At 39.3% G+C, this 27,546-nt stretch overlaps 1 protein-coding gene across 1 annotated transcript in view; it reads right to left on the bottom strand.

Annotated features, from left to right (window-relative positions):
- LOC124545739 (cubilin-like) overlaps positions 1 to 27,546 on the bottom strand; it is a 718,402-nt gene that overhangs the window by 447,991 nt on the left and 242,865 nt on the right. Inside the window, exon 25 of the mRNA XM_047124681.1 lies at positions 21,358 to 21,587. Coding sequence (XP_046980637.1) covers positions 21,358 to 21,587 — 230 coding nt within the window. The remainder of the gene's footprint in view (positions 1 to 21,357; positions 21,588 to 27,546) is intronic.

Raw genomic sequence — 27,546 nt, 5'->3', positions numbered from 1 at the left:
TATTAGTAAACCAAGAAGATGATGCTAGTTTAGGTTGCAGCTGGACATATGCACTCGTTCAATCTCAATTCCATATCCCAGTTGTTTCATGCTTTTTCACTGATTAAGCTCAATATTTCTCAGTAAGGAAGCCTATCATTTAGGATTTCACCTAATCTCATTGCTCGCTTTGCTAAGCTGTCTAGTACACTCCTGGAAATTGAAATAAGAACACCGTGAATTCATTGTCCCAGGAAGGGGAAACTTTATTGACACATTCCTGGGGTCAGATACAGCACATGATCACACTGACAGAACCACAGGCACATAGACACAGGCAACAGAGCATGCACAATGTCGGCACTAGTACAGTGTATATCCACCTTTCGCAGCAATGCAGGCTGCTGTTCTCCCATGGAGACGATCGTAGAGATGCTGGATGTAGTCCTGTGGAACGGCTTGCCATGCCATTTCCACCTGGCGCCTCAGTTGGACCAGCGTTCGTGCTGGACGTGCAGACCGCGTGAGACGACGCTTCATCCAGTCCCAAACATGCTCAATGGGGGACAGATCCGGAGATCTTGCTGGCCAGGGTAGTTGACTTACACCTTCTAGAGCACGTTGGGTGGCACGGGATACATGCGGACGTGCATTGTCCTGTTGGAACAGCAAGTTCCCTTGCCGGTCTAGGAATGGTAGAACGATGGGTTCGATGATGGTTTGGATGTACCGTGCACTATTCAGTGTCCCCTCGACGATCACCAGTGGTGTACGGCCAGTGTAGGATATCGCTCCCCACACCATGATGCCGGGTGTTGGCCCTGTGTGCCTCGGTCGTATGCAGTCCTGATTGTGGCGCTCACCTGCACGGCGCCAAACACGCATACGACCATCATTGGCACCAAGACAGAAGCGACTCTCATCGCTGAAGACGACACGTCTCCATTCGTCTCTCCATTCACGCCTGTCGCGACACCACTGGAGGCGGGCTGCACGATGTTGGGGCGTGAGCGGAAGACGGCCTAACGGTGTGCGGGACCGTAGCCCAGCTTCATGGAGACGGTTGCGAATGGTCCTCGCCGATACCCCAGTAGCAACAGTGTCCCTAATTTGCTGGGAAGTGGCGGTGCGGTCCCCTACGGCACTGTGTAGGATCCTACGGTCTTGGCGTGCATCCGTGCGTCGCTGCGGTCCGGTCCCAGGTCGACGGGCACGTGCACCTTCCGCCGACCACTGGCGACAACATCGATGTACTGTGGAGACCTCACGCCCCACGTGTTGAGCAATTCGGCGGTACGTCCACCCGGCCTCCCGCATGCCCACTATACGCCCTCGCTCAAAGTCCGTCAACTGCACATACGGTTCACGTCCACGCTGTCGCGGCATGCTACCAGTGTTAAAGACTGCGATGGAGCTCCGTATGCCACGGCAAACTGGCTGACACTGACGGCGGCGGTGCACAAATGCTGCGCAGCTAGCGCCATTCGACGGCCAACAGCGCGGTTCCTGGTGTGTCCGCTGTGCCGTGCATGTGATCATTGCTTGTACAGCCCTCTCGCAGTGTCTGGAGCAAGTATGGTGGGTCTGACACACCGGTGTCAATGTGTTCTTTTTTACATTTCCAGGAGTGTATTTCATTATGAAAGCTGGATCTGTGCCCTGTTATCCACAACAAATTTGTTACTAGTCCTCCTTGCTTCTTTAATAATATCTATAACCTCAGTCAACACACTTTTGTTCCATTTGGGTGTTCTGAATCTCTTTAGTATGTTTAAGGAATTGGTTAATGTTACCATTCTGCTCTGCTGGAAAGTCTGGTGTACTTTACTACTTCCCTAATTGTGATGGCTTTAATGTAGTATATTACCCCCTTATGCACGGTTGTGTAGTGTCAGTCAATGGTCTTTGAACATACACAATATGGAGAATGTTCTTTGTTGACAAATAGTGTCACATTGTCATAATTCCCTGTTCATTTCTGCAACAACGATGCATAATACATCAACTTGCTCACATTTACTTTTCTTAGATGGCCAATAGCTAATACATCTTCACATCTTTTTCTTAGTTTTCACTTATTTGCATATAAAAATAGATTCACAAGGTAAAATCCATTGCTCTGATTTTTACTTTCTCCAAAAGCAAAAGTAATGTTACCATGTATCATAAACTGCACCTTAAAAACTAAGCTATACTATACTTGAATATTTAAAGCACAGCAAGAAAACAGTGACGTGATCCTCATTTAGGTCAGGCAGTTATACTAAAGACTTACTGAAGGATTCACCATACTCTAAATGATCCTATGAAATACTAAAAACCCATTTATGTGACATGTTCACAGTCTTCGGTTCATTTTATCCACTGATTCTGTCATCATTCAACACAACATCATGGACTTTACTGATAAATCTAACCTGATTTGACTTCCTCTGGACATCTATGGTGTTTTACTCACACAGTCACAGTAAAACTCAACATAATGTTTGTTTGGTATCAGTACCATCTTTGAAATGTTGTGAGCACTACTGTATAGATCAAACTCAAATTCTTTGATTACTTGCAAAAAATTATCTGACATCATGAATGAGATGAAAAATTTAATTTGTATAAACCTCATGTCAAAGTCACTGAATTGTGGAATACCTTATCAAGAGAATAACAACACCTTCATGATGGGAGACAGTCTTCAAATGCCTAAATGAAAGTGAGCAACGTGTAATCAGTGAGTTCCAGTAAAATGAGAGTAGAAGATAATATAATAAATAGTTAATTCAACTGTACCAAGGCAGGATAATTTTTAATAGTGTAGCATTAAAGTCAGAAATGAAGCATTATGTAAATACTTTTGGATTAAAGGAGACAACTCTCTGAAAAGGAGAAACATTGAGTTGTTGAAAGGCACACACACAAAAAGGGGAAAACTGGCTAGTTTCAGAGTAATCAGGTTTTTGGCTGGAGTACAAATATGTGCAGAAAATACAGACACACACAAACGTACCTATACACATGCCTATGACCCTACATGGTGCCTGCTATATGCACAGTGCTAGTGCTGCATTTCTGCAGCTGGACTATGTTGTGACATGAGTTTTGTCGGAAGGGGTGGGATCACAGGAACAGGGGCGGAAGCTGGAAAAGGGGTTGGAGTAGGTGACTAGCAGCTTGGAGATAAGCAGGCCTGTTTGCCAGCTAGGAATGCAGGAGGAAGCAGGTGCATGTGCTAGGGACGTGATGCATGGTTGTTGGAGATGGTTAGGAACAGCGCATGTTGAAGGTGCCATGGGGGTGTAAATTAGAAGGGGGTGACAGGTTGGATGAAGCGGAACTATTGGGTGGAGGGTGTGGAGACAGTGGGTCACTGAAGACCCAGTGGGATAGGGATAGAGTATGATGTTGTATATGTCGGGTGGGTGGTGGAACACCATTTTAAGAAAGATGGGAGGTTCTTAGCTAGTATGTCTCTCATTTCACAGCATGATGATAGATAATCAAATCCCTGATGAAGGAACTGGTTGAGTTGTCCCAATTCAAGCTGATACCAGGTAACAAAGTGGGTGCTCCTTTGTAGCTGATTCTTGGGGCTGGTGGGAGGATTGGAGGTGTGTGAGGATATGACGTGGGAAATCGGTTTGGAGAATAAGTTTTATGGGGTAGTGCCTGTCTGTGAAGGTGGAGACCTTCACCATACTGGACAATGGCATTCTCATCACTGTAAACATGTTGTCCATGGGTGACTAGGCTGTGTGGGATGGATTTATTGGTGTGAAAGGGATGACAGCTGTCAACAAGCAGGTACTGTAGGTGGTTATTGGATTCAGCATGGACAAAGGTGTGGATGGAGCCACCAAGAGGTGGAAGTCAATGCCTAGGAAGGTGCCGTGTTTGGTAGTAGAGGAAGACCAGCTGAATCGGTTGGGGAGAAGGTGTTAAAGTTGTGAGGGGACGAGGATAGGGTGTCTTGACCCTGAGGCCAGATCAATAAAGATATCAATGAACCTGAACCAGGGAGGCTAGGAATGTTTTCTCTAGATGACCCAGAAATAGGATGGCATGGGAGGCTACTATGTGGATGCTCATGGCTGTGCGCGTATTCGGTTATATACCTTCACCTCAAAGGAGAAGTAGTTGTTTTTTACCATATAGTTGATAAGGTGTACCAGGAATGAGGCAGTTTGAAGTCTGAAGGAAACTGGAAGATAGCAGGAAGGCCATGGGCCTGGCGGATGTTGGTGTATAGGGAGGTCGCACCAACAGTTACTAGTAGGGATGCAGGAGGTAGTAAACAAGTGGGTAGTTGGTGAAGGAAGCGCTTAGCATCTTTGACATGGGAGGCTAGGTTTCAGGCAATTGGAGGGAGCTGTTGGTCAACTACAGCAGTAATCATCTCTGGTAACCCACTATCCCCACAACCTCCACCCAACAGTTTCCCCTTACTCCTTCCTGTTACCCTTTCCAATTTATGTCCCCACACTATCTTCATTGCGCCTCTCTCCCCACAGGCTGTGACAAACATTCATCACATGCCTAGCCTGTGCACCCTAATTCCTAGGCAGCAAACCAGCTGTCTCCCTCTGGGCCACTACCCACCCATCCTAAACCACTCTCCCTGCCTACCGCCTCTCTCTACAAACCACACCTGACTCAATCTGCATCACAATTGAGCCCACCTGCCGAATTGCAGCACTGGCACTGTGTATCCAGCTGTCACTATGTAGTAGGAGAGTAGCCACGCATATGCATGTGTGCCACATTCAACCTGCACATTCCTAAGAAGATGCGTAATGATAGAATAGAAGAAAGAAAGAATTGGATCAGCTGTGTCACAGAATTTATGAAGGAGCTGCACTTGGAAAAATAAGAGCTATTAGCATGTGTATGTGGATGAGAATTATTAAGACCCTGCAGGCCACTGATTGATTATAGATGGAGTCTAGAACAGAGGGAAAGGTTGTTAGTAAACAATGAACCATAAATTATGGAACAGCAACTGCAGAAAATATTCCTGTGTAGGACAGTAGAGCTTGAGTATTTATATCTACATCAACACTCTGCAAACCATATTACAGTCCATGGCAAGAATACAATCATGTAGCCCCTTCCCTTTCCATTTTGGAGATGGTGCATGGGAAAAACAATTGTTGATAAACCTATGTGGGACAAAGTAATGTGTTGTAAACTCTTCTTGGAAAGCATTCTCCCATAATTTTAAAAGTAAACATCTCCACGATCCACATCTTGTTGTGTCAGTGTATTCAATATCTCCATAATGTACTCACACTTAATAAATGAACCATAACACAGTGCACCACTTTTTGTTATCTTCTCTATCTCCCCTACTGATCCCATATGATATGAGTCCCGGACTGATGAGCAATACCCAAGAATTGGTTGAAGGATTGTTTTGTAACTCACTTCTCTCATGTATGAATTAAATTTTCTTAAGATTCTTCCAATGAATTTGCCAATTTTTTTATGCAATAACTTGTTTTATGTTGTTATTCCCCTTAAGACAGTTAGTCCTAAGTGTTTTGCAATTGTTAATATTTCCAGTAAGTCATCACCAATAGTATAATCAAACATTAATTGAGCTCTTAGCTTATTTATGCACAATGCTGTAGTGATTTGAGAATTTCTGTGTAAATTCTAGAACCACTCAGCCTTCTGCCGTCTTGAACATACGATATTATGGATATGAGTGTGGGATGGTAGAACCCCACCTACTGTGCGTCACATGATTGTGTGTGAAGGTTTAAATGATTAATGGAAAATCTCATATAAATATGTGAAACAAATACTAACAAAGAGATAGAGGGGCTGGCCAGTACTTACCTCAGCTCCATACAGCCGATAGATACGCAAAACAGAACAGAAAATTTACGTTCCTAGCTTTCAGAACTTTGTTCCTTCATCAGGGAGGAGAGAGGGGAAAGAAAGGGAAGAAGGGAAAGTGGATTCAGTTACTCACAACCCAGGTTATGAAGCAACAGGGAAAGGAAAACAGGGAGGGTAGCAAGGATGGAGGCATGGTTGCCCAGGAAAACAGGGAGGTTAGTAAGGATGGAGGCATGGTTGTCAGAGGGAAGCCAAAGATATTCTACTGTAAGTACTGTGACAGCTTCAAATCAAAGAGGATGCGTACAGAAGTAAAGAGGTATATAGTATAAAGATAAACACAACTATGTAGGACGAAAATATGCGTGAATGGCTAAAGAGGAAAGGGAAAGAGGAGAAGACTGAAGAGTAAATGGGAGTGAGGTTGTTTAACATAGGTTCAGTCCAGGGGGATGGTGGGATGAAAGGAAGTGTTGGAGTGCAAGTTCCCATCTCCGCAGTTCCGAGGGACTGGTGTTGGGTGGGAGAAGCCAAATGGCACATATGGTGTAGCAGGTTCCTAGGCCCCTAGAATTATGCTGGAGGGCATGCTCTGCTACTGGGTACTGGACATCTTCTAGGCGGACAGTTCGTCTGTGTCCGTTCATGTGCTCAGCCAGTTTAGTTGTTGTCATACCAATGTAAAAGACTGTGCAGAACAGGCATGTCAGCTGATAAATGACATGTGTTGTTTCACATGTGGCCCTGCCTTGAATTGTGTATGTTTTACCAGTAGCGGGACTGGAGTAGGTGGTTGTGGGGGGATGCATGGGGCAGGTTTTGCAGCGGGGTCGGTTACAGGGGTAGGAACCACTGCCTCCATCCTTGCTACCCTCCCTGTTTTCCTTCCCCTGTTGCTTCATAACCTGGGTTGTGAGTAACTGAATCCACTTTCCCTTCTTCCCTTTCTTTCCTCTCTCTCCTCCCTGATGAAGGAACAAAGTTCCGAAAGCTAGGAATGTAAATTTTCTGTTCTGTTTTGTGTATCTATAAGCTGTACTGAGCTGAGGTAAGTACTGGCCAGCCCCTATATCTCTTTGTTAGTATTTGTGAAGGTTTAAAATCAGTCACAGGAAGAAAGTAGATGCGGTGGTCGGACGGCACCGACAAGTACCTGTCGGGCAATCCATAGACGTTTTAGTGAGTGTGCAAGGAAGAACCATGGAGTTTATATGCAGCTCAGTGCTTATTGTGTCACTGAATATAGTTATTGAAACAAGAACAGTTGAAAAAGTACTCTTGTAGACTCTTGACGCAACCTTGTTAGAGGGAAGACTCATTTTATGATTCATGTTAAGAAAGGTCATGGTATCCAAGCCAACTCTCATTTAACTGTAATTCAATTTGTTTCTAACACCCGACTGTGCGAGAGCCTTGCAGGAAGTTACATATTCATGTGGAAAGTGAGATTTTTATTGTGTATGGAGGTCAAATACATCGTTAGTTGATGAAAAGTAAAGTTTGTGTGTCTACATATTTCATAAGTAGAAAGAGTCTAAAATTCCTGTACCTGGCATTATTCAATGGAGAAGTAGTCAAGAAGGTCTCCAGCAGCTGGCTGTTCAGTACAGAAGAGTGGCTACAAATTCCAAGTTAAGTCACCTCGTAAAGAAGTGGAAGGTGGTTTGGGGGAATGAGCCGATACAACCCAGATACACACTCACACTTCAAGTCATCAGAACGTTAGAACGTGGCGACCGTGACAGGATTTGAACCTGCAATCTTTAGATTGCAGAAGCTGTTATGTGTTGCCATAGAAACCAAACATAATAAGACAAGGGAATTACTCCGAGACACTGGAATATGTTCACGTATCCAACTGAGCAAAATTTAAATGGAAAACCACTGAAGAAATGAAAAATTCACAACGATTAAAATAGTAAAGAAGATTTTGGCATATTTGTCTAAAAAGAAGTATGCATAGAACGCTTCAGCTAAGAAGATCCACTGCGGTGAGTATACAGCTCTCACAGACATCTCAGGGATGCAGACGCAGACGCAGAAACCAACATATTTCTGACACTTATGGCACCAGCTGCTGTTCAGTAGAGCTGACCTGCCTCCACATCCACTCACCTAAGCAACGAGAATTCTACTCCAGGTGAGCATGAAACAAAACTTGATTACTTTGGTACGAAGTGTTACAAGATACTGTTGAGCGAACTGCTATTGTGTAATTATCATATTTAAAGTTAGTTTTAAATGCTTAAAAGAGCTATGGCACTTGAAGGTATGGAAAATATACAACAGGTTGGGCAAACTCAAGACTCAGCTATGGCCATGAAGATTAACAAAGAAGTGCCTGACTGGGCTGAGTTGATAAATTTAATCAAAGCTCAGAGTCTTAAGTTGTTAAAGTCTCAATTAAATGCTCAGAATGCAACTCTAGGTAAAGAACTAGACTTGGTGAATTCTCAATTAAAAACTCAAATGACGAATTTAGATTTGTTAAATGCCAAAGTCGACTCTCAAAGCAAGGAATTTAGTAATCTATGCAAAGACATGGGTGCTTTGAAGACTGAATTCGTCACCATATGTAATAAAGTCTAGAATTTAAAAGGAGATTTAAAGAACGAGGTGACAAATTCTTTGACCGCTCATATAAATCATATGTTTACTGACGTTAGTCAGGAACAGAATGACACTTTTCAAGATTTATGGAAAATGTTAGAACTTGACATTGAGAACAAACCTAATAATGTAGAAGCAGAACTTTTTGAAAAGTTAGGAATGTGTACAATATTAAATACAGTGATGTAAGATAGGGAATGAATACTTTGAAAGAGAGTATAGATAAGCATAATGAATTAATGTCAACTATTCAATCGCAAATTACAGGTGTCAATACATGGGTAGATAATGCAGAAAGGAATTTCAAAGAGAAAATAGCGAACTCTGACATTATAAATGTAGTTAGTTTAGAGGAAAAATTTGGAGAAATTATAGATTGAAAGGTTACCGAGAGAATAACATCTGGGAACGTATCACCTATTCCTTCTTCCGAACTTAAAGATACCAGGAGGGGTATGGACGACCTGTGGAGAGACCACGTAACATCACATCGGTGGCGCTTATGTATTCCGAAGGCAATGGAAGACGAACTTGTATAGTATGTTCACACAGGATATGGACACTTCGGAATCAAAAAATGTATATCCCATATGAATAAATTTTAATATTTCAAGAAACTAGGGCATACAATAGCATCTATCATTAGAACCTTTGAAACTAGCCAGAAAGTAAAAGAGAATAATACTCACGTGAAATACAAAATGTATCGTATTATTCCTAAGTTATTACAAGATTTCACAGCGGCAGACTTTTTTGGACCAATTCCACAAGGAAAGGGAGGAGTATCATATATTTTCGTTATCACAGAATGTTGGTCAAAATATGTTAAACTATATCCCATTAAAAGGGCAAATATGCAGACTGTTATACACTACATACAACAATACTTTCTAGAAGTAGGTAAACCAAACCAGTTGTTTACAGATAATGGACCACAATTTGTGAGTAACGAATTTAAAGAATTCCTAGCATGGGAAAGTATTCAACAAGTGTTAATATCCAATTATAGCCCATCATCAAATCTGTTTGAGCGACTGATGAAGGAAATTGGAAAATCATGTCGTACTTACTGCCATGAAAAACATACTTTATGGGCAATGAAAATTAGGGACTTTGGACTTATCCTAAATGAATTACTTCATTTATTGACTGTGTTGGCACCATTAGAAGTTATGGACAAACCATTTGTAGGAGAACCTCTAATTAAGTGTTTTAATTGGCACGAACAACCTAGTGTCAACTACGGTGTTAATCAGGAAATAGTTTCTAAAAATTTAATTGAAAAGGTGCTACAAAGAGACCTCTTAAAAAAGTCATCACAATCCGTTAGAACATGGCGACCAGTGAGAAAGAACTGAAAAAACAGGAATTCTAAAACCAAAAAACGAAAAAATAAGCTGTTGTGTGCTCTCATAGGAACTAAACCAAATACGACAAAGAATCTACTAAGAGACAACAGAACATGCTCAAGTATTTAAAGGAGCAAAATTTTGAACTGAGAAATAGAGAAGTAAATTCCAGTGTGCTTCTCTAAGAAGAAATACGCATAGAACACTTTGATTAAGAATATCTGGTGCGGGGAGTGTAGAGTTCTCACACACAGTGCGGGGACTCAGACACGGAAACCAACATCCGATGCCGCTGGCACCAGCTGCTGGCCACCGGTGCTCACCTGCCTCCAGATCTGCTCACCGACGCAGATTCCCCACCGGATGAGTGTAAAACAAAACTTTATTGTTTGGTACAAAGTGGAATAAACTGTTCAGTGAACTTTATTAGTGTAGTTACCACACTTAAAGTCAGTTAAATGCATACAAGATCAAAAGTTTGCAAGAATATGGCTAACACACGACAAGTCGAGGAAACTCAAGTTAGTAAATTTAATCAAAACTCAAAATGCGACTCTAAGTGAAAAACTAGATTCAGTACATTCTTAATTAAATAACCAGAGTGAAACGTTAAGTAGTCAAGCGGCAAATATAAGTTCGTTACATACCAAAGATGACTCACGAAGCAAAGAATTTTGTAATCTATACGAAGGCATGGATGCTTTAAAGACTGAATTCAATGCCTTAAATAGTAAGGTAGAGAATTTACAATTAGATTTAAAGAATGAATTGACTAGTTCCTTGACTATTTATGTAAATCAAATGTTTACTGACTTCAGCCAGAAACAGAAAGATAATTTTCAGAATTTGACATAAAGGTTCGAACTGAATATTGAAGACACATTTAATAGTGTAGAATCAGAGCTTAATGAAAAGTTAGGATCCTTTGAAAATTTGTGCAATGATAAATTTAATGCTGTAAAGCAAGGGTTGAGTACTTTGAAAGAGTGTTGATAAGCAGGATAATTTAATGACAATAAATCAGTCGCAAATTACAGGTGTTAATACACGAGTAGATAATATGGAAAGGAACTTCAAAGAGAAATTAGTGAACTGTGATATCATAAATCTAAGTAGTTTGGAGGAACAAGTTGCAGAATTTATAGATCGTAAAGTTACCGAGAGAGTAACATCCAGAATCGTATCTCCTGTTCTATATTCTGAACATGATACCAGGAAAGGCATAGATGACCTGTGGAAAGAATTTAAGCTCATCGAGGATAAAGTAGACAAAAGGTTGACTTCACCTAATGTGGTATTAACTAGTCAAGTGATAAATGATCAAGAGGTGGGGGGGGGGGGGGGGCTAATTCAGGGTTATCCAGGCAATTCCCCAAATTTAAGCCTGATGGAGATGTACATCTGACACATTTCTTGAAAAGGTTTAACCAAGCTTTGCCAAAAAATTGGGAACACTCTAAAAAGATTGAATTTGCTGTGGGCTACCTTCTAGGAGAAGCCTCACAATGGGGAACCATGAATATTGAGAATTTTTCTTTTTGAGAAGAGTTTCAAAAGAAGTTTAAAGAGAAGTACTGGTCTGCCAGTGCACAAGAGAAACTAATATCAGGTCCATGGAACCTGGGTGGAGTCATCTATCCCCCAATGATGTTAACATTCTGAGCTAACAGGCGGAGTGACAACCGACGGATACTGAGCTGTTTTCAGTGTTTCTTCCAAAATAGTTTTCCTGCACCGAATTCCTTCAAAATCTTAAACTATTCTGTCATCTATTCCTAAAATTGTAAACTATCCTGTAATCTTATACCGTAGAAAACTGAATATGACTACAAGATAAAGAAAACTTGTGAGAATCACAGAATAAGAAAGAAAGTGATATCGACATAAAATAAAATGAATAGAGTATTATATTTATGGATAATATAATATGAGGTGAATAATTAAACAACTATGATACCATAGTGTATAAATTTTCTATTTTGTATAGAGTATTTTATACATTTTAAGAGATGTGATGTAAATGGGAGGGATTGTATAGGTTTTGAAAGCTGTGGGTATTGTAAATAAAAGCATGGTTTACAAGAGCAAATATATCATGGCTAACACAAAACACACATCGCACCTTTCAGACAACCCTCGGAAACAAGTGTGCCTGATTCTTCACCATTTGCCATTTCCATAGGGTTGCTAAGATTTTCTTTAGGGGCCTCAAGGGTGAAAGTGGGAATGTCCATTTTATAGGAGACGATTTAACACCAAACCTCCTCCGGCGTCTCACTCAAGTACCTGAGAGGTAGGGATTCTGGGGAAGAGGGAAGGGTTTCCTTTGTTGGGGCTATCTTCTTTCTCTTCTTAGATCTTAGTAACCATATCTATTTTTTTTTCCTTTCTTACTTCTCATTTGAGGACCTATCTATTTTTTCCCTTTTTCCATATCACAAACTTCTATCACTGAAGTCCTTCCTTGTTTTTGTGGTATCTAATAACCTACATCTTACCTTTAGCTAAAAAGGCTGAAGAATCAGACTACATGAACACACATCCACATACACACAAAAATACATTTGGACACAGAAATTGAAATTACAGACTAAAAAGCCTGTCACGATGTGAGAATTGCCAGGTACCCTACCTTTAGATAAGAAGGCTGAAGAATCAGACTACACGAACACACATCCACATACACACAAAAATACATTTAGACACAAAAATTGAAATTACAGACTAAAAAGCCTGTCACCATGTGAGAATTGCCAGGTGTTGTAGGGGAAAGAATACAAGTACACAGTGATATAAACTATGACGATTCCACATCGCATATGTATATAAGAACTATTATGGTTCTTCATCGTGTAGAGATGTATACAAAGAAAGAATAGTGGCAAAGTACTCATGTGCAAAGAGGATACAAAAGCATGTGAGTTGTGGGATAACTATAAAGCAGTAATGAGCAGGAGATAGACAAGGAAGAGATGTGAGCAAAGAAAGAAAAAGAAAGCAGGAGTGACATTAGTCATGCTGATCATTAGGAAATTTCAGTTTAATAAATACTCTGATGAATTGTAGGACAGTGGGAACTGAATGGTATATATAGACATAGTATCTACTAAGAGTATAGAAGATGAGAAGTAGAGGAGGACTCTAGAGAGTAAATGAAGCAGTAAAAAGTGAATGCAAAGAGTAAAATAGATTTTGATTTTTACCAGAGAATACTTAATTATAGTATACGTAGGAATGTATACTACGGTAATGAAACATGAGGCCTACTCAGAAAGGATAAGGGGGGTGTACCCAACATTTGCTAAGTATATAGGGCAGGCTTACCTACATGGAGATAGGACGACCTGTGGCCTAAAAAATAGGAATGTTTTATAAATGGGGATACCTACCAGAATGGAAAGAGGAAGTGCTCTCATAAGGCCAACCCACAAGCAAGGTATAGGTACTGATCCTAGGAAAAGGGGACAGTATCACGACAAAAGTCACAAATTTTATAGGGATTATACTGGAAAGTTTGAATTATATGCACAATTAGCATTGTTACGTTTCATGTAAGTTTACAAGTGTCAAAAAGAACACTTTCATTTTGCCCAGAGTTCCTCCAAACTACAAAAAATAGTAAAAATAGTATATACAAAGGAACAGTAGTACAAAAAATGAGAACAGAAAGTAGATTACTCATGTGTCATGAACACCTGGAGTTTATGATTGGAAGTATAGGGAAAAAAAGAGTCCACACAATTCTTAAATATTAGAAGAGCTCATTAAAACCTCAAGTGACTGCTCATATCTTAATATCAAAGTAAAGTACGAACAGAATAAAGAAATGCTCAGCTAAAGATTGTTCTAGAGAGAAAAAAATTGTTGTTGAAGTGAAAGATGTATGTATAAATATGTATAAGAAAAATATATTGTTATGATATGAAATGTTGTTATGATTGATATTATTTACATAATGATTGTATATAAAATATTGTTTTAGATGTCAGTGAGGGATGATAGAATCCTACCTACTGTGTGTCACATGTTTGTGTGTGCAGGTTTAAATTCACTTACAGGAAGAACGTAGATGCGGTGATCGAATGGGCCCAACAGGTACCTGTTGGGAGATCCATGGAAGTCTTAGTGAAAGCGCGTATGAGAGGACCATGGAGCATTTATGTAACTCTGTGATAATAATGTTAGTGACCATTGTTATAATAATGAGAACAATTGATAAGGTATTCTTGAAAAAAAAACTTTTGTCTTAGCCTTGTTGAAGGGAAGACGTGTATTACGGTTCACTTTGGGACTGGACATGGTGTTTAAGCCAACTTTCTCTTATATGTAAATTAGTTTGTTTCTAACGTTTGGAGACACAAGAGGCTTACAAAGCAGTATATAATTATATGAAGAGTGAGATTTGTAATATGTCTGAAGTTCAAATATATGCCATTAGTTGAAGCAAATGAAATTGGTATGTCAACTTATTTTTATAACTAGAGAGAGTCTCAAGAAATTCCTGTACCTAGCAGCATACTTCAGAGAAGAAAGTGAAAGAGAGTTTGCAGCAGCAGGCTAACCAGCAAGGAAAGTCAGCCGAGCATGTCAAGTAAGCCATCTCGTAAAAGAAATGGATTTAGTATATTTATTTCACACTTAAATTGTCGTCCAAATCCGTTAGATGTTCTGGGGTGCATAGTTGTTGTTATGCATGTACTGATGGATTAATAAAACAGTGATTTGGAAAGCTTTCATGTGTATATTAAAAAATGTCCAACAAAAGGTAACAGGCCCAGGCACAGGTATGAAAGTAAGGTTTTATAAATGTTAAAATCAAAGTCATGTATGGAAACACAGATCTGGTTCAGAAGTTATGCATGTGTTAACCATTCATATTTTGCCGATTGATTATTCTTGCATGCAGACTGCCACTATTTTTTCTTTCACTCAAAGCTGAAAATGAGTGGTACAACCTGAACTGGACTTCCAGTGGTTGAAATGGTGATGAGGCATGAAAATTACTCAATGTGCAAATTTGTCATGAAGACATGTTTGGCCTATGATGAACTGTGGGATGTTGGTGAAAACACTCCTTCGGATCCAATGAAATGGGACAATTCTTGGAAGAAGAGAGACAAAAAGGCGCAAGAATAATTATGTCCATAAAAGAGATTAAAAAAACGGATGGCAGCAGAAGCATGGACGGCCTTGGAAAAGATATTTGAAGACTCAGGGCTCACATGAGTGGGCTTGCTTATATCATTAACCACTACCAAATTAGATAAATGCAAGTTGGTAGACGACTATTGCAATTGTATAATAACGACCACATTTAAGTTAAATCAAATGAAGTTTGCGGTGAGTGAATAGTGGATAGGAACTTTGCTCCTGGTTGGATTACATGATCATTATCAGCCTATGATCGTGGCACTTGAAAACAGTGGCACACATATTACGGGAGATTCTATTAAAGTGAAACTGCTACATGATGTCAAATCTGAAGACACAAATGGAAACGAAGACTTTGCTCTGTATACAAATAATAAGAGACTCACAAAATGTATTATTAAATACGGCAAGTGCAATAAACTGAATTATATTGCTAACTATTGTTCTAGTAAGGATGAAAAAGGAGGAAGCTTGTCAAAAAATAACAATGACAGACATGTATTTAGAAAAAAGACACAACAAAAGAAAGCTTTTCTTGCTGTTAATGGTAAACAGACTCACGAAAAGGATATGTGGTATTTAGATATCTGTGCCTCGACTCACATTACTAATGACAGGAAGAAGCTTCATAATGTCCAGCCATGCAATAGTTCAGGGACCAGTGTGGGAGGTGATGGGTTAATAGCAGAGACAATTGGAAGTGTTGATCTGATCTTCTATACTGGTGATAAAACAGCAGAAGTAGAAGCATCTGCCATCATTCACATCCAAAACTCAGCTGTAAATTTGCTCTCAGAACATTGGTTGAAAAGGCTTGTACTATGATGTTCGATGTTAACCTACCAAAGGAGTACTGGGCTGAAGCTGTGTCTACAACTGCATACCTATCTAATCATTCACCATCTACCAGTCTCGAAGATAAGATGCCATATGAACTCTGGCATAGGAGAAGCCCTTGTTTATCACAACTGAGGATTTTTGGCTGCAGTGCAATTGTTCACATTCCAAAACTCCATCAAAAAAAGTGGGATAAGAAGTCACAGAAGGTGACATTTGTAGGCTACTGTCAAGCAACCAAAGGCTATCGATTCATCAATAGGGAGACTGGCCAGATAACTGTCAGCAGGGATATAAAATTCCTGGAAGATGGGAGTTTTCCAACTTTGAAGACAGAGAAACCTAAGACCGTAAATGCCTTAAGACTGGAACAAGAATCAGTTCTTCAGGACATCAATACTCCACAAACTGAAGGAGAAGTTAAATCAGAAATAGTGATGACGAACCCTTTTATGGCTTTGACAGTGAGAATCAAAACATAGATCAAAAGGTTACACCTCGAAGGTCAAACAGAGAACCAAAACTCAAGACATGGCCTGATCATGATGTCTGATCATGTTACTTACTATTTCAAAGAAGGACTTCCAAGTGAAGACATTTATCTCAAAGAAGCTTTGGAAGTGGCAAATAATGAACAATGGAAAAAAGCAATGAAGAAAGAATTCTCATCTCTAGTTCATAATAACATGTCTGAAGAGGCAGAGCTACCCAGGGGACACAAACCACTCAAGATTAAGTGGGTATTAAAAATAAAGCCTGGGACTAGCAGTACACCAGACACATTTAAGGCACACCTTTTGGTAAAAGGATGCACTTAAGTTGAAGGTGGTGATTATCAGGAAATCTCTTGTCTATGGCAGCTCAAGAGAACCTTGCAGTACACCAGACACATTTAAGGCACACCTTTTGGTAAAAGGATGCACTTAAGTTGAAGGTGGTGATTATCAGGAAATCTCTTGTCTATGGCAGCTCAAGAGAACCTGGAGATTGACCATGTTGACTCATTACTGCTTATCTCTATGGAGAATTAAATGAAGAAATTTATGTCATTCTAGCAGAAAATTTTGCAACTCCTGGAAAAGTTTGGAGGTTGAAGAAAGCTGTTGATGAACTCAAACAGGCTGGCTGGTAGGAATTAGAATAAAAAAATTGTTGAGGTGTTAAGAAAACTAAAACTGAACAGATCGAAAACTAAAATTGAACAGATCAAACACTGATCCACATATCTATTTTTACAGAGATTGCACCAAACTAGTCATCATAGCCTTATATGTCAATGATATGTTATTATTTTCAAATGAATAAAAGACTTAGGACAGATATGCTAATGCCTATCCATGGAAATTACATGGGATCATGATAACGGAAAAATCTGGATCTCCCAGAAATCACATGCAAAAAAAGTTCTGGAGAAATTTGGAATGAGTGAAGTGAAGCTGGTGTCAACAACCACTTGAAATTCGTTTGGACTTTGAAACAGTCCAATCAGGTGATATCAAGAGGCAATAGGAAGTCTTCTATGCCTATCCCAAGTCTCCAGACCCGATATGTGTTTTATTGTAAATCTCCTTGGCAGATATAGTCACTATTTTAAAAAGATTGTTTAGATATTTAAAGGGAACTGTGGACTACAAGCTAGAATTTTTTAGAGGTGGTAACAGAGAAACAACAGCCTTCAGTGATGCAGATTGGGGAAATGAAATCAATGACAGACACTCTGTAATTGTTCATGCATAAAGTTGCGAAACTCTTGAATTTCGTGGTCTAATAGAAAACAAAAAGCTATTGCACTTTCTACTTGTGAAGCTGAATATATGGCCTTGGTATCAACTGTACAAGATTTACTGTGGTTAAGACAACTTACGTTTGAGGCAGATCCAAGCAGTGCCATAAAGCCATTTACAGTGTATTGTGATAATAAAGGAGCAATTCAGTTAGCCAAAAATCTAGAGACAAACTTTAGATCAAAGCATATAGATATAAAGTATCATTTTATAAGAAGGCATGTTAAGTTAGGTGTTATCAATGTTGAACATCTGCCTTCTGAAGAGATGTTAGCCGATGCTTTCACAAAACCACTTAGCAACACCAGACATAAAACATGAGTAAGAAACTGTGCCCTTGTGAAATAAGTAAAGATGGTTGTTGTTGTAGAATTTTGCACAGAGCATAACTTAATCATAGCTAACACTTGGTTCGAGAACCATAAAAGAAGGTTGTATACATGGAAGAATCCTGGAGATACTAGAAGGTATAAGATAGATTATATAATAGTAAGACAGAGATTTAGAAACCAGGTTTTAAATTGTAGGACATTTCTAGGGGCAGATGTGGACTCTGACCACAATCTATTGGTTATGAACTGTAGATTAAAACTGAAGAAACTGCAAAAAGGTGGGAATTTAAGGAGATGGGATTCGGATAAATTGACTAAACCAGAGGTTGTACAGAGTTTCAGGGAGAGTATAAGGTAACAATTGACAGGAATGGGGGAAAGAAATGCAGTAGAAGAAGAATGGGTAGCTCTGAGGAATGAAGTAGTGAAGGCAGCAGAGGATCAAGTACATTAAAAGACGAGGGCTATTAGAAATCCTTGGGTAATAGAAGAAATATTGAATTTAATGGATGAAAGGAGAAAATATAAAAATGCAGTAAATGATGCAGGCAAAAAGGAATACAAACATCTCAAAAATTAGATTGACAGGAAGTGCAAAATGGCTAAGCAGGGATGGCTAGAGGACAAATGTAAGGATGTAGAGGCTTATCTCACTAGGGGTAAGATAGATACTGCCTACAGGAAAATTAGAGAGACCTTTGGAGAATAGAGAGCCACTTGCATGAATATCAAGAGTTCAGATGCAAACCCAGTTCTAAGCAAAGAAGGGAAAGCAGAAAGGTGGAAGGAGTATATAGAGGGTCTATACAAGGGCAATGTACTTGAGTACAATATTATGGAAATGGAAGAGGATGTAGATGAAGATGAAATGGGAGATACGATACTGCGTGAAGAGTTTGACAGAGCACTGAAAGACCTGAGTCGAAACAAGGAACCGGGAGTAGGCAACATTCCATTGGAACTACTGACGGCCTTGCGAGAGCCAGTCCTGACAAAACTCTACCATCTGGTAAGCAAGATGTATGAGACAGGCTAAATACCCTCAGACTTCAAGAAGAATATAATAATTCCAATCCCATAGATAGCAGGTATTGACAGATGTGAAAATTACCGAACTATTAGTTTAATAAGTCACAGCTGCAAAATACTAACACAAATTCTTACAGAGAAATGGAAAAACTGGTCAAAGCCGACCTCAGGGAAGATCAGTTTGGATTCCATAGAAATGTTGGAACACGTGAGGCAATACTGACCCTACGACTTATCTTAGAAGAAAGATTACAGAAAGGCAAACCTATGTTTCCAGCACTTGTAGACGTAGAGAAAGCTTTTGACAATGTTGACTGGAATACTCTCTTTCAAATTCTGAAGGTGGCAGGGGTAAAATACAGAGAGAGAAAGGCTATTTACAATTTGTACAGAAAGCAGATGGCAGTTATAAGAGTCGAGGGAAATGAAAGGCAAGAAGTGGTTGGGAAGAGAGTGAGACAGGGTTGTAGCCTCTCCTCGATGCTATTTAATCTGTATATTGAGCAAGCAGTAAAGGAAACAAAAGAAAAGATCGGAGAAGGTATTAAAATCCATGGAGAAGAAATAAAAACTTTGAGGTTCGCCGATGACATTGTAATTCTGTCAGAGACAGCAAAGGACTTCTAAGAGCAGTTGAACGTAATGGACAGTGTCTTGAAAGAAGGATATAAGATGAACATCAACAAAAGCAAAATGAGGATAATTGAATGTAGTCGAATTAAGTCAGGTGACGCTGAGGGAATTAGACTAGGAAATGAGACACTTAAAGTAGTAAAGGAGTTTTGCTATTTGGGGAGCAACATAACTGATGATGGTCGAAGTAGAGAGGATATAAAATGTAGACTGGCAATGGCAAGGAAAGCGTTTCTGAAGAAGAGAAATTTGTTAACATTGAGTATAGATTTAAGTGTCAGGAAGTCCTATCTGAAAGTATTTGTATGGAGTGTAGCCATGTATGGAAGTGAAACATGGACGATAAATAGTTTGGACAAGAAGAGAATAGAAGCTTTCAAAATGTGGTGCTACAGAAGAATGCTGAAGATTAGATGGGTAGATCACATAACTAATGAGGAGGTACTGAACAGAATTGGGGAGAAGAGGAGTTTGTGGCACAACTTGACAAGAAGAAGGGACCAGTTGGTAGGACATGTTCTGAGGCATCAAGGGATCACAAATTTAGTATTGGAGGGCAGTGTGGAGGGTAAAAACCGTAGAGGGAGACCAAGAGATGAGTACACTAAGCAGATTCAGAAGGATGTAGGTTGCAGTAAGTATTGGGAGACGAAGAAGCTTGCACAGGATAGAGTAGCATGGAGAGCTGCATCAAACCAGTCTCAGGACTGAAGACCACATCAACAACAACTGTGTGTCGATGTCAGTTGAAGGGACATGTTAAGATATGTAAATTGATATTGACAGTTTTTTGTTTACTCCTTTGTGTGATAATTATTCGGTGGTTATTATGTGTTCTAAGATGTGTGGTTGCTGTTATGCACGTACTGATTAATTAATAAAACATTGTTTTGGATAGCTTCCATATGTGTATTAAAAGTGCTTAACATCTGAACAAAAGTACGTTATTTACAAACTCTCATTGTTTTTAATTCCTGCCTATACCCCTGCCCGCCAAGTGGGTATACATTTATTTCTAATTTTGTGGTTATGGATTGCAAAGTTCATCCCAAATTTGCTCTTGTTAGTAACCACAAATATCATTATGGAGTTATATATTGGCACATAATTGTAAGAAACTCAGAGTCTATGAAGAGTTCACATATGCAAGGAAAGAGCCAGAAGATGTTTACATGGAAGCACCAATACAGAAACCAGTAACTTCTGGAAGCTTCATGTAGAAAAGCTTCTCATCACAAAGTAAAGTGATAATATACATTATTTTTAGTGACATCTCTCAGCCAAGAGGACAGCCTCATCTACTGGAAGCAGAAACAAAAATTAGAACTAGAAAAGATTTAAGTTTATAGGAAGTAAGTAATTTTGAATCCAGAATGTTACTGACAGAACATACTGGTGTGACTGAAGAATGTTATGTGTAGTTGGGGAGGAGCTGCTTCTATAAACAAATAAGACAGGAAGTAGACCAAAATGTACAGTGAACGTTGTGTTAGGCACGGTACTTTAACCAGTAAAGAAGTATCCTTTTAATCAGTGAATACAAAAATGATATAAGATTAGATATATATCTCCTGAGTATCTGAGCGTATTTACTACATTATAAACGACATGTTTTTTCACTATGAACTGACTGATCAACACTGCAGATAGTGAATATATGTAGTAAGTATTATTTATAATGACTCACTCACTAGTGATGTAATTCTGTTGTGATAATATTGCTTCATTGGATAGACCTTACAAGCCATATGCAAATCATTTTCAATATTAATGTGAATATTTTGTAAATTTTATGAAATAACTGCACATATAAGCTACCTCAAGGAAATCGAGACCACATGTTGGTGTTGCAGGAGTTGTCTGCCATCGCCTGCGCCAGAACCACCGTCTTTCAGAATCCTGCAGTTCAAAGTGTGAAAATGCAAGAGATACATTGTGACCACGTGGAGCCTTTATATTCCATGTGCAGTCCATAGAATTTGGATACATTTCTGGGAAGTTTGGACTCTCTATCACTCCATGGAAACCACGAAGATCTAAGTTGCAAACTGAAATAGAATAAAACTTGAAATTAATCTTTGGAGATATGATCGGAGTTACGTGAAAAGTTATATACATTTTACAACACAGTTTCATGGATTCTGACAGCTTTGTGTAAACCACAATATAACAGTAGATACATGTATGTGATTACAATATTCTTCCATTTATTTTTACACTGTTGGTAGGTATGAGTCAGGAGTTTTGTGTCCAATGAGTTCTATAGAACATTTGTTACCATTACACTTATCAAAACAGCATATTGAAGTACAAATTATTTTTAATTATTGAGGCTTAAGTTCAACTGAACAGACACTAAAAAATTGTATGCAAAATAAGAAATAAAGATAGCAGATATCTCCACAGTACACAGAGAATACCAGGAAGCTTCTTATAAAACAACACTTACAACACAATAGGTACAAAACAAAGCATGAATTCACAGACAGGCAAGTTTTAAGAAATTTTCTCAGCTATGAAAAGCACAATATGTGACACCTTGAACTACTACTGTAGCACAATGTTATCTTAAACAGCTTTCACAAAACCTTAAGTGCTTCAAGACACTCTGATTCCTTTACCTTTCTCTTCATCAGTCCTCTAAACCTGACACTTGTGTGACCTGCTCATTTCCATCTTCCGCAATGACACATACTTTCCACCTTGCGGAAGGAACTAATAGTTCCAAAGAATAAGTGTAGCTTTTTCCACTTTTAAATGTGCCTACAAGCTGTAGATGGAATTTGGCCTCTTAAAGGTAACCTAGTTAGCCATTCTGTCTACTTGTCACTTCTGCCCAGCACATGACTGTCAAGATGGCCAATTGAGACTGTCTAAACCTGTTACCTAAAACAACTGTAACTGTGCTGGAAAATAATGCCCTTTTTTAAAAATAAAATTTGAAGGGAGGTTTCCTGTTTGAAGTTTAGATTTGTTCCACAAATGATTTGCTTGTGGCCACACTAGACCACTTCAGTCACTAAGCACTCAGTTTTTCTTGAAGGTTGTACTGTGTGGTTCTTATCATCTGCCTCATACAATTGCATTCTGTCCTTTCATAATTTTCTCAGTTCATCTGAAATCTCTACAGTTATACTATATGACATTTCTTCTGCCATTTGCTTAAAAAAGAGTATTAATACTATCTTTGTTCTCCGCCAGCTGCTTTAAAATTTTAATCAACTGCCTTCCTGTCTTCTTTCCTCATCATAAATTGTATTGTTGCAGTTGGATGATGTGAAATAAATAATGAGATTTCTTTTTCCTCTTCATTGTGCTGGTGATTTGGGCAGTCCCTCAATAGATAATTTCATTGTGGAGGATTCCCCACACCCTTCTAATCTGGATTCTTTTTATTTATGTTGGTTCTGATAATTCTTCTTTCAATTTTGAAATCCTGATCAGTTCTTTTTTCATTTCTAATTTGGAAAAGGGTTTCGCAAGCATAAGTGGCCCTTGGGAGAGATACAGATTTACAGTGCTGGGTTTTAGTATCTAATGACATATATTTCTTATTATACATTCACCAGAACAGAAGTTGGATCTTTTTTCATTTTTCTGGTTCTATTTATCCATATTTCTTTCTCATTTAAGCTATGCTCGATGACTTCTTCAATTTACTTAAACTGTTGAACTACATTAATTTTTTGATTGTTTATGAAGATTTTACTTATACAAAGGGGTTTCCACAGTGTGATTTCAGTTTTCTTGAAGGATACTTGTAATATATTTTAGGAGATTGATGATGTGGGCATGAACTTTTTCCATGTCAAGAGCAAAGTGTACTGATCAGTGCTGTGGATGGGCTGGATTCCCAAAGTCCTTCACCAAAAAGGGTGAAGTAAATAATCCAGAATTTGAACCCTGACAGCAATGCTACCATGTTGAATAATGCCTTTCGTGCAGCCACAGGACATTGTGTCATGACTCAAACTGTGTGCATTAGGCTGCATGATGCGCAACATCACTCCCGACATCCATGGCAAGGTCCATCTTTGCAACCACAACACCATGCAGTGCAGTACATATGGGCCCAAAAACATGCCAAATGGACCACTCAGGATTGGCATCACATTCTCTACCAATGTGTCACATATATCTTCAACCAGAAAATCATAGGAGACATATTTGGAGGCAACCAGGTCAGGTTGAACGTCTTAGACACACTGCCACTGGTGGTCATGGAAGGCACCATAATGGCTGTACGATATGTGAATGCCATAGAGCAAACTTATCGGCAGCATACTGGTGAGGCACTCGTCTTCATGGACGACAATTTGTGCCCCGATCGTGCACATCTTGCCAATGATGTACTTCAGGATAATGAAATTGCTCAACTAGAGTGACCAGCATGTCCTCCAGACATGAACCCTATCGAACATGCCTGGGATGGATTGAAAAGGACTGTTTATGGACAACGTCATCCACCAACAACTCTGAGGGATCTATGACGAATGGTCACTGAGAAGTGGGACAATCTGGACCAACAGTGCCTTGATGAACTTGTTGATAGTATGCCACGACGAATACAGGCATGCATCAATGTGAGAGGACGTGATACTGGGTATTAGAGGTACTGGTGTTCACAGCAACCTGGACCACCACCTCTGAAGGTCTCGCTGTATGGTGGTACAACATACACTGTGTGGTTTTCATGAGCAATAAAAAGGATGGAAATGATGTTTATGTTGGTCTCTATGCCAATTTTCTGAAAAGAGTTCCGGAATTCTCAGAACCGAGGTGAGGCAAACTTTTTTTGATGTGTGTATTATTAATGCTGCAGCCATTTTCCTGTGTATAAACCATAATTGAGATATATTGCATTTTTCTGATTGATCACAGGAAATTATAACATGAACTGCATCACACACCCACAATCAAAAACAAATCTTTTATTTGTCTGTGGCAAGTAAACATAAATCAAAGTTTATCACTTTCCTAATTCACAGTAATGTTCTGTACTTTTTTAATTGTGATTGACTTGGAATAAGGAACCACCAAATTCATCAGACCAAATAAAGAGCTGCTCACATTAATTAATACCAGCATTAATATACAAGGCACCAAAATAACACCAATGACCATCTCATACGAGACTGGAAAAAGTGAATTTCCACTTTACGCCCACAGTATGCATTAAGGGAGCTATCAGGTATACACCGGGATTTTAAAAAAGAAAGATAACATTAACTGAAGGTGGAACTATCAAAAATGGTTCATAAATAAGAATGAAGCACATCAAACAAATTTCCATATTTTAAAAGTATGGGAATACTGAACATTTAATTTCATCTTTATCCCAAAAAATTTATTAAATAATAACTCTGTGTTTCCATAACTGTAAACAATTTATAAAAAAGGATAAAAGAATACAAAATAACTTGATAAATGTCATATTAAAATAGATTGATACTCACAGTAAAGAAGGCACGCTAAGTTGCAGACAGCAAAGGGGAAACAGAGAAACACATACCATTCACACACACGAGCAAGCACATCTCACGCACACATGACCGCCAACCACAGCAATTAAGGCTAGAATGCAACTAGCCAGAGAGATGGCAGCAACAATCTGGAGGGATCAGGCAAGGGGAAGGGATAGTAGTGTAGGAGTGGAGGGACAGAGAAATGCTGTCTGGCAGAGTGTGCAGGGATTGGAATGTCAACAGGTGCAGCTCCAGGAGGTTGTGGGGAAGGGAGCTCAGGAAAAGAGGAGCAAAAAGGAGAGGAATGGAGAAAGAAGGATGAGTGAATTGGCACAGAGCAGCAACCAAAGAAGCCATACTGGGCCATCCACGAATGCAGCCATGTAATTTACCAGTTCTGCTGCAACCATTGTACAGCTTTTTATATGGGTATAAATACCAACCAGCTGTCCACCAGGATGAATGGCCACTGCCAAACTGTGGAGAAGAGAAAAGTAGATCCCCCTGTAGCAAAACATACAGCTGAGCATAAAATGCTTGATTTCAGTGTCTGCTTCACTACCCGAGCCATCTGGAACCTCCCATTCACCGTCGGTTTTCTGAACTGTACAGATCAGAGTTAGCATTACAATACATACTCCACATCAGTAATTACCCTCGCCTCAACCCATGGTTACTTACACTCCTCACATCCTCTACACAACGGTTTCCACCCCTCTGTCCTATCATCACCTCCCTATTCTCATCTCCCACCTCCTTGTTTGCCATTCTCTGCCAATGCACCTGCCCATCTTTCCCTACTCATCTCCTTTTCCCCCCTCTTTTTTCCACCTTCCTGCCCACAAGCTCCTTACACTGTGCCTGTTGGCATTCTAGTCCCTGCACACTCTGCCAGAATGTGTTCCTCTGTCCCTCCACCCATACACTACTATCCCTTCCCCTTCCCTGCCCTCTCCAGATTGCTGCCGCCATCTCACATAATAGTTGCATTCTGGCCTGACCTGCTGGAGTTGACAGTCTTGTGTGCTTCTTACGTGTATGAATGGGGCGTGTTCCTCGGTTTCTCTTTTGCTGATGAAGGCTGTGGCTGAAAGCTTTGTGTAAGCGCCTTTTAATTGTGCCTATCCACAACTTAATATGTCTTCTTTACAGTAAGTAACAATCTATCTTTCCCTACAGTGTTGATATTCCTATGTGGAGTTTCCATTGTCTGACATATTCAGGTAACTATGCATAACATCAAATGTATTTCAGATAATTGTGGAAACTTAATACTAAATAAAACACCAATGAAAATTTCTGGGTGAAATGATACACAAAATAAAGAAAAGGCAATGACTCAACTGTAGCTGATTGATGTGTGGCACACAGAAATATGCAACAGAACACAGTATTCACATCAACTTTAAAGCTCTTGCTCTTTTTATGGCAAAAGTACACAGATTCACATGCACAAACACAGACACCCAAATGTACACACACATGACAAAAGTGTAAAAAATGATGTGTGTATGTTCCACCTACATAAAAATGAAAATACATTGCGGCATATGGAACGGATTACACACAGTGTATGTATAAATCTGTATAAGGCATCTATCATTTACATTAGTTTCAATTCGCAAGTGTATCACCACAATTTTGAAGCAATTTTTGTTTGCAAAAAACCATGGAATCAAAATAATGATCTCTGCAACTTCATACACAATCAATAGATGGCACTGGATTTGTGCAACTTTGTAGAGCTACGAGCATTTAAATATAAGCAAATAAGACCTTATTTTTCATGTAAAAGCAAATGGTCCTTACTGTTCAAATACACATCACACCACACATTCTTACTGACTGATGCACCAGATAAATGTTACATTAGTCCAGCTCATGGATTCAATATGGGTCTTAATCACTTCTCAGTCTTGTAATTCACTGCACTGCACTTTATACTACACAAAACCGTCTTGGAAGTATACCAAGTATCTTTCATATTCATAAAAAGGTACAGTTTGAGGAATTAATGTTTAAAATACTAATTTAATTTGGTTAGTATATCAACTAAAATAAATGGTATTATAATAGACTAAATAAAAAAAATCTCACCTGTGGTGACAAGAGAAAACATGTATAAAAATATGGAAATATGCAAAGTTTTGGGGTCTGGAGCATCTTCTTCTGGCAGTAACGATGAAGTGAAAAGAAGAGGGATGGATGAAAAGGACTGTTGAGGTTTATGAAATGGGAGAGCTTCACAAAATTAGGACAGGACCCCAGGTCAGGGGAGACTTACTGCATGGAGTAAGAAGGAATGTGTTGCCTTTTCATTCTGTTTAGCAAGTCTCCACAGACATGGGATTTATAACTCTCCACACTTCCTGACCTTCTTCAGTCTTTTCCTTCATTGCTCTTCCTTTCTCTTCATTCCTTTTGCCAGAAGAAGGAGCCACTGGCTCTGAAAGGTTGGGTATTTCCATATATTTTATATTTTTATATGCGTTTTCTCCTAGTGCTGCTTGATGAGTAGATTCCTTATCTATCCAATTAATTT

This window comes from Schistocerca americana, chromosome 8, assembly GCF_021461395.2.
Source record: "Schistocerca americana isolate TAMUIC-IGC-003095 chromosome 8, iqSchAmer2.1, whole genome shotgun sequence".
Classification (NCBI taxonomy): Eukaryota; Metazoa; Arthropoda; class Insecta; order Orthoptera; family Acrididae; genus Schistocerca; species Schistocerca americana.
The sequence above is the reverse complement of the archived record's forward strand: the minus strand, read 5'-3'. Positions and strand labels throughout refer to the sequence as shown.